The sequence below is a fragment of the Nanorana parkeri genome, unplaced genomic scaffold (assembly GCF_000935625.1).
Source record: "Nanorana parkeri isolate BGI_ZX_2015 unplaced genomic scaffold, ASM93562v1 scaffold2, whole genome shotgun sequence".
NCBI lineage: Eukaryota > Metazoa > Chordata > Amphibia > Anura > Dicroglossidae > Nanorana > Nanorana parkeri.
In genome coordinates this window covers 2,397,533-2,406,578 of record NW_017306270.1, presented here as the reverse complement: position 1 = coordinate 2,406,578, position 9,046 = coordinate 2,397,533, and the positions used below count along the sequence as shown (strand labels likewise).

The window sequence follows — 9,046 nt, the reverse complement described above, 5'->3', positions numbered from 1 at the left end:
TTAGTATCAATATAAATGTACATTTACTATTGTATTATTATTATAAATATTATACATTTGTTTACTTTATTATTTTGGTATTATACATTTATATTCATAAACATTATTATTATTATACATTTATTTGCAAGTATATTATAAAACATATACTGTATATATTAGGGTTGCACAGATACCAAGTACAGTACTCGGTACAAGTACGAGTACATGTACCGATACTTTTGAGCTCCAAGACTACACTAGAGAAAAATTCAAAAGTTAGGAGGCAGCTGTCATTTGTAAGGAGCACACGGAGCTTCTGGGATTTGTACATCTCTGTTTTATGTATGATTTTGTTTTTATACATATAAATAAATTGATGCACAGATACCAGTTTTGCGAGTACGAGTACTGGTACTTGCCGATTACTTACAAGTACGAGTGCTGATACATTTTTGTTTAGTGTCATGTGACAGTTTTTCTAAAACAATACAGACTAATGATTTCAGGACAGTGGTGGAGCGCCAGAGCCATGTCCCAGCTGCAACCGCTGCAACCCTGGTAGTTCTCATGAAAATGCCAAGTATCGGCACTGGTACTCGAAAAGTATCTGTGCATCCCTAGTATATATGATATATATTTACATTTACCTGATATATATTTCTAAGGGACTAGCACCAGAGTTATGTTCAGTTTACTGAGCTTAGTTCCACAATGCTAACCACTATTAACAGGACATTGTGCTATGCGGTTTTCACTGCATATCACTTACCTTACGGTAAAATGTAGTGATGGTGATTTCCTCCCGTTAATTATGTCAGATAAATTAATAGATACAAATGGACTTGTTGATGTGAATACACTTGCTTTTGTAGAGGTACTTTCTTTTCCAGGGTGTTTTTTTTTCAAAGGTGTATTGTGTGCAAACTAATTTATTTTCATATCTGATATCTTACTAGAGAATTATATTCTGCTGCATAGGAGGATATCATTATTGAGAGTTCTTCTCCAACTGCAAACTAGAGAGGCTTGTCATCAGTATCAGTGGGACATGCACAGCTTTTGCTTTCTAGCAGTTTTTTTTTTTAAGCCAAGCTCCACTCAAAAACTCCCTAAAATCCCTTCCTCCCACCCCCCTCTAAACTATCCTGCCATGTGTTTCATTTTTATTACCTGTTATACTCACCTGAGTCCCCCCATCCAGAGCCCACGTCGATGCTGTTTCCGCTGGCATGGACCACTAACCCAGCGCTGCACAGTAACCCTCACCGACTAGACTCCCCTCAGGCCATGGTCAGTAGTATTCTGCAACCTGAGAGGATGCCTCTGGTGGATAGCCAATGGAAATTGTCCATATCACATAAGCAGTGACAAGGACACCTGGATGATGGACTCCAGCAGTAAGTATACAGTGGGGAGAAGGACCCGGCGCTGGATGATCACATGACCATAGCTTAAGGTAAGTAATAAAGGGTATTTATAAAGGGAGGGTTTTCATTGTATTCTAGAGTCGGGCTTTAATAATATTTTAGTACTGTATTAAAATTGTTCTATTATAAAAATGAAACCACTTGTTCTATTAAATTAAGGTATTTTCTTGAAATAAATAGACAAAGCCAATTATATGAAACAAACATGTTAGGTCAAATAAAATCAGAGCCCCTATAAGTCAGAATAAACCATATTTAAAGATTCGCCATTTTTAAAGTTGCAAAATATTGAAAAACTGATTTGTAACATACCTGATGCTACAGTAATATATTTTATGTAACAGAATTGTGTTGCTGTTTTTTTTTTCACATCAGCCGAAATTACGTACGAGGATCGATAACATTATACATCATCAATCTACACCGGTCAAGGAAAAAAATTAAGTTGGCTGGAACTCTGAGGGATAAGCTTGTCCACCAGTATCTTCTACAACCACATGGAGCTGAGGGAATCCAGTCTAAGTAGGTAGATCATAGAGCGCTTCTTCTAAGATATGATTACTGTCCATGATTCATAAGATATTAGATTTTCAGCACTATGAATATATTTCGGACATGTGAATTGGTGCAATGGTCCACATGACCATTGCACCAATTCAGAGATGATTTGAGGATCTACAGCCGAGTGATACACAAATAAGATACATTTTTGTTAATAGTTAGGGTACTTAGATACATTTTTTGAGATTCAGCTCCTGAGTTTAACATCACTTTAAGAGGAAATCTCCCCATCGGGGACACAGGCAGCAATTAAAACCTCACCAAGGGTCTAACTTTCCTCACTCTGTCAAATAACCAAACTTTAAATAGAAGACTTCACTCTCATAAATGTTCAGTTTCAAGATTGTGTTCCTGAATTCCTCAGTAAAGCCTCATCAGTAACAGCCCTCGTAGATTCATGGGTTGTCTTTCCTGTGGGTGACAGGAATAATGACTACACTAGGAAATCACATCAATTTTAAGTGAGGTCAGAAAGTGGTCAGATTGAATAAACCAAATTGTTCACACCTGCTGTCAGTTTGGATCTTTGTCTCAGTGCTATATCTCAAGTGGTCTACACAGCTCTCACAACCACTCACGCCCTCAGCTTATACGTTGCCTATGGATAAAACTGGTGCTGTTCAAATATGCAGACCCCCCAGATACACGACTGTGTACTTAAGAGCTTCCTTGGATTTATGATGCCAGTAAACTGGCTGCTTAGTAGAATGTAAACAAGTGCGCCACCACCTCCACGTCTGTTTTCCAGCAGTTCCTAGCAGGAGCCCAGTAATGTAGCACTATCCCACTTCAGACTCATGTCATAAAGTCCATTTCATATGGAGCCACTTTCTTCCCTACAAATGTAAAGCAGTCCATGTTGCAGCTTTGTTCTTTAGTCTTGTACATTTTTATGGTTAAACAATTTTTATTACAATTTTGCAACATAAGAAAACATTGGAGACAGATCCAAACAGGAATATGTATATACATATAAGCTCAATGGAAGAAAGGTAGATACAGCACACGTGAAGGTAAGATTATAACAAGGCCAGTCTGCTTTAATGACATGTCAAACCACTGTGAGACAAAAACATTTAGCAAGCATAAAGCACTAACAAAACACATATTTGTATCATACACAGGACAATTTAAAATAGACAAAAAAAGAATACCGTATAGTATCTGAGATAGTGAATGTCTTGTACATTTTTGTCGCTAGGCTGGTGTATCCGCACTATTTGAACCTTGTTATCTACTAGACATGTGCGACGGAATTTCGTTCCGTTACGAACATTCGTTATATTGAAGTTAAAAAGCAAAGTACATTTGTTAATATACTGGAGTTAACTTGATGGTAGTTTTTTTTAATCCGAAATACGAAATTCGGCTCCGGAATCCGTTAACGGAATTCGTATTTCGGATAAAAAAACAACTACCACATCGACTCCAATATTAACAAAGGTATTTTTGCTTTTTAACTTCATCATAACGAATGTTCGTACAGTTACGAAAATGTGCCGAAACTAACGAAAATTCGTATTTCGTACGAATCCGAATTGAGTTTCGGACACGAATTACGAAATACAAAATAACGGATATTCCGAAATGGAACTAAACGAAACGGAACAAATTTTTGGACGGCGCACAAGTCTATTATCTACAGTACAGATGACTCTTGTTTAAATTAATGAAAATGGGGTAACTTGTCATTTCACATTTAAAAATTTGAGAGTGTATTTTTTAAAGATTATTACATAAGTAAAGCATTAAAACTTCATAAATACAACAGATTTGTGTATTAGGTTTAGCAAACAAATTTTATTAAGTCAACAGGATGCTGAGTGGAATATGCCCAGTCAGTAGTCTGAACCCATGGGCAGGCTCACACCCTTTTCTGGACCAGATCCGGTTTGGAAAAAGGTGTGAACCTGCCCGCAGTTCCATTGCATTCCAGATCAGACAAAATGAGACCTGCAGTATTTTTTCTGGTCTGGCCTGGACGTTCTGCGCTGGTGTGACCAGAGGCCAGAAATAGCATAAGGATACATTAAGATTCATTTTGGGTCCGGAAACAATGTGGCCTGGTCTGGAGATGATCTGGATGTGTTGTGAATGGGGCCTAAAATCTTCCTAATGACCTACGTAGGAGTCAGTTATTATATTATTATATATCTATATACAGTTATTATATAATATAATTATATATCTATATAATTGGACATTGATCTTTCTCTATTTGCATACCACCAACACCATGATTCCTATAGTGGTTTCCATGCTGGATAGGGACTATATTTCTTCTTTACTTTTTATTATAAAACTTTCTAATTTCTCTTGCTTCCATTTTTGTTTTCACCACATGGACCCCACCACTAAATTCTTAGTGCCCTATAGTGTATGCAACATGTTTGGCTTCATTAGGGGTTTGTGATAAGGTGTTTGGTGCACTTTTTGAAAAAATTTGCACGGAGCACCTTGTCACATAAAAATCCCTGATGAAGACACTGACGTGGACAACCTCATCTCAAAACATCACCCAAACTGTCCTCTCCGCTCCTCTCAAGATCTCCTGCTCTCCATCTCTCTCTTTTACAGAGCCTCTCCCATCCTCTGGAACTCTCTACCTCAATCTGTCCATTTATCTCTGTCAACCTTTAGGGAATATTTAAACTCATCTCTGCAGGGAAGCCTTTTCCACCTCAACATAATAACTGTCCTTTTACCTCTTCCATTAGCTCATCACAATCTTGCCTTGGTAAAAGGCAGTCTTAAAGGCCTGTCTCCTGCAATAGAAGAGCTCCTATATTCAACTCTCTGGCAGCCCGTGTCTCCTACCTCTTCTTCATTCCAGTGCTGCATTCCAGTGCTGCATTCCAGTGCCTCCATCATGCTCTTCAGCAGTGACGGCTTCCAGGCCATCCTGTGGGTTCTTCCACCTACCCCTACATCACTAAAGGACCCAACAATGACATAGAGGTCAAAACCCTTGTCTGCCAACCTCTATAGTGCTGCCACTTTTCTCACAGACAGTGTCCCTGATCCCATTCATGTTTTAAGCTTCTATAAATAAGTCATAAGTCATATCAGGTCACTGGGCCTAGACCTTTTTGTGTGTATATATATATATCAGTTTTGGGTGAGAATTGGTAGGCTGGATAACTCCATATCTCAATAGAACTTGGAGTGATATCTCCATAGAACTTCATTTGCTTTTATCTCTGCAGTTTGCGTTTCCACCCCTTCCATTGGATCAGGACATCACTCTCAATAATTAAGTTCCCATTAATTATTCCACACTACCTAACACCATGATTATTAGGTGATACTGAGAATTCTGGTGTAAATATCTCACTATTGGACTCCTGAGAGCTATACGAACCTTACCAGCAACAGCGTAAAAATGAAACAGTTTTGGAAGGCCGCATTTAAGGATGGTCTTCCAGATTACCATACTTACCACAACTGCAACCATATAAGCCTACTGGAACAGTATAAAAGCAAAAATCCAGCTTGGTTGTCACATTACTTCCTGTATGGATATATTCTAGGAGGCAGTTTGCTAGTAGCTGTATTGTTTAATAAGCTACAAGAGTGTTTTAAATATAAGCAGTTGTAAAATTATGGAGCATTTTTCAAACCGCAGCTTTTAACATTTTAAATTCTACCCATGACCCTCTTAAAAAGAGAGAGAAAAAGAGTAAAAGGCAGACAGAACACGAGAAATACTGTGCTGTGTTTAGTGTGTCAGTCCTGGCTTAGATTAATGTCCTGAGATTTAGTACTTCATCCAGACCTCTGGATACAAACCCAAACATTTAACTCTTCTGTAAAGATTGGTAGAAAATTGAGATTCCAACATTTCCAAACAAATGTTCTTAATCTTAAAGAGGTTTGGACATGTTTGGATTTTGTGTTAAACACTTTTTACCAGCTATGGTAACATGATCTTTTTATTGTAGAAAACACTTATACATAGCTCCCAAAATATCTGAAGAAAAAGACATAAAAGACCTCAAAGATATGGCTGGGACTTTAATACGTAAACACTGTAGGCAGCCATGTTAGCTCTAAAATAATTTGCCAGTACCTAATGAATTCATTCAGATGCATTTGTAGTATAACATTTATTCATTTCATTGCAGAAACTAGTGACTAGACATGTGCGCCGGCAAAAAAATTGTTTCGTTTTCATTCAGATTTTGCGTTATCTTGTTTTTCGGGATTTGGGTCCAAAAGTCAATGCAATTCAGATTCGGAAAAATTCATTAGCGGTAGTCTGTACAAATTTTCGTTTGTGGACAAATTTTCGTTGCAGCAAAGTGCCGTTAGACAAAAAAAAAATACTTATGTTTTTAATAGTCTGCAGAAGAGAAAAAAAAAGCGTGAGGTTCCCCCTCCAATTGATACCAGATCCTTTAGGTCTGGCAGGAATGTTAGGAGGGACTCCCCCAGTGAAAAAAGGTTCCCCCACAATCCCTACCAGGCCCTTTAGGTCTGGTAGGAATTTTAAGAGGGAAACCAACCCCCAACAAATGGAAAAGAAAACATGGGGTCCCCCCTAAAATTTCTACCAGACCCTTGATCCATGTACAGGCCTGGCAGGAAAGGGGGGTGCCTTACATGGCCACGTGTCCTTGGCATTGGGAGGGTGTCCCCATGCCGATGGTGACAAGGGTCTCTTCCCCACACCCCTGACCCGGTGGTTGTGGGGGTCTGCGGGCAGGGGGGCTTATTTGTATCGGGGTACCCCTTTAATTAAGGGGGCACCCAGATGCCACCCCCCCTCGTTGTGAATGAGTAAGGGGGACTTGTACACCTACTCATTCACTAAGGGTTAAAATTCAATGTAAATAAGGTAACCATACTTTTAGAAAAAAATCCTTTAATTGAAAAAAAACAGAGTAAATTTTTGACTATTCCTTTCATTTAAAATAAATAAATAAAAATGGCTCCATCGATGTAATCCAGCGTCAATCACGATGCACAACGCCCGCCAATATGCCAAAATAAAAGAGTCCCGCCGCACGACGACCCGTCCGTGACATCTCTTTGCAAAATGAAATCTCTGGGCAGAATGTAAACAGATGGGCAGAGTAAGATGTGACATCGCTGGGCTCGCTCTGCCCATTTGACATTCTCAGCTGTCAAATACCACATAGCATTCAGAAGCTTCCGGATCCTATATGTGAGCTCCCGAATACTATTCATAGGTCCCTCCTAACATTCCTACCAGACCAATAAGGTTTGGGATCAATTGGGGGAGAACCTCACGCTTTTTCCTCTTCTGCAGACTGTAAAAAAAAAAAGTAATTTTTGTGTCTAATGTCATTTTGCTGCAACGAAAATTTGTTACAGACTACCGCTACGAATTTCATCCGAAATGTTCGTTTTCGGAAATACGGATTCGTTTTCATTTGTCAATTCTGTCATTCAGAGATTCAGATACATCCGAATCTCTGAATAACTAAAACTTGTCCGAATAACGAATCTTTCGGAAACAAATTGCACATGTCTATGTCAGGCCGAGAAAATGGGTCGGGAGAGGAACCCCTTGGCAGGGACGAAATATGTCCAAAAATCGCAGTACAAAAGGGTAATCCAAATAGAGTAGTCAAGTCCAGTTCCGGGCCATGGCAGGCAGCAAGAGTTGTAGTCGAAGGGTCAGGCGAAAGGGTCGGTAGCCAGGAAGTCAGATCAATAAACAGGTTCACAGGAGGGAGCTGGGTGCAGTGGCGTCACAAGGGGGGTGCGGCCCGCACCCAGGTGACACCATTGGAGGGGTGACACCAAAATGACTCACAGTCCTCTCTCTGCCGGCGTCAATCACCAAGATGGCCGCTGATTTGCGCACCACGCAAACGCACCCGGCGCACGACTCGTGCATGCGCACCAGCCACACCAGCGCCAGATGCCCTGCCAGGAGGAAGAGGAGCCCGTGCCCGAAGCCCACGCGCCTGGTGAGGAAAGGCCCCCCTGAGTCCCTGACAGTCTACTAGCATCTCAGAGCTTAATGCTGAGCTCTAGACAGATGTACAAGTCACAGATTAATGCAGCTCCGTGAATACTAATACATCAATTAATACATTTTGTTAAATACAAGCAGTGTACCCGAGTAAAAAATCTTGCACCAGGGCCCTTTGTTCCTTAGCTCCGCCACTGGGCAGAGGGGTGAGCTTATCACTGTGCTCCTTCTTCATTGTTCAGCCACAGGTTGGGGAGAGTCTAGGATGACCTGGGCTCAGAGGAAGCGGGTTGAATGATGCTGACAATCAGAGTGAGGATATCTAGTGGAAATTTTTTTACTGGATTGAAGATTAAATTGAGATGAGAAGGTTAGCAAGATACAACTTTCTTTAGCACTACTAAGAAAGAAGCCTGAATATATAATAAACAATAAGGTCTCGTTCACACCTAGGCGTATTGCATATGCGCGTCTGTCGCGCGACTGGCGCACATTTTTTACCGCGATTCGCGGTAAAAAAAAGTCACGTGACAAACGCGCGTTTCCGAAGGCTACTTGGCTGTATCCCAATGGAAACGCTCAACAAAACGGCCCAAAGTAGTACATGTACCTTTTCAGGCGTGGGCCGTTTTGTAGCGCGTTAGGGACGGGCGGAAATACGCCAAGGTGGGAACGAGACCATTGAATACAATGGGATTTCTATTTTTGAGCGTTTTGTAGAGCGTTCGTCGGGCGTAGAACGCGCTACAAAACGTTCAGGTGTGAACGAGGGCTAAGGCTGTTCCCATGCGATGTATGACTACAAATTATTATAGTGAGAAACATTTTAAACATTCATATATTGATTGGATAATTTACTTTGAACCAATCACTTTCTAATTTAAATCTAAAAACATGGTCCCCTCTCACCTCTACTATACATCTTCTCTATGGAACACCATGCCAATGCCATTTGCTCTAATCCTGACACAATCAGAATACATGCTATAGAGATTTAGCACAATACATTATATATGGACTGTAAGTTCTGGATTAGTCTAGAGCTGGAAGGCTGCAGTTCGCCTACCCCTGGTCTAGAGCAGTGCTTCTTAAAGCGTGAGTCGCGACCCCATATGGGGTCCTGCAAGTGAAC

The 9,046-nt window shown here is 40.4% G+C and overlaps 1 protein-coding gene across 1 annotated transcript in view; it reads left to right on the top strand.

Annotated features, from left to right (window-relative positions):
* Window positions 1–9,046, top strand: part of HPSE2 (heparanase 2 (inactive)) — a 165,632-nt gene that overhangs the window by 153,393 nt on the left and 3,193 nt on the right. Inside the window, exon 11 of the mRNA XM_018557128.1 lies at window positions 1,785–1,931. Within this exon, the coding sequence (XP_018412630.1) occupies window positions 1,785–1,931 (147 nt within the window). The remainder of the gene's footprint in view (window positions 1–1,784; window positions 1,932–9,046) is intronic.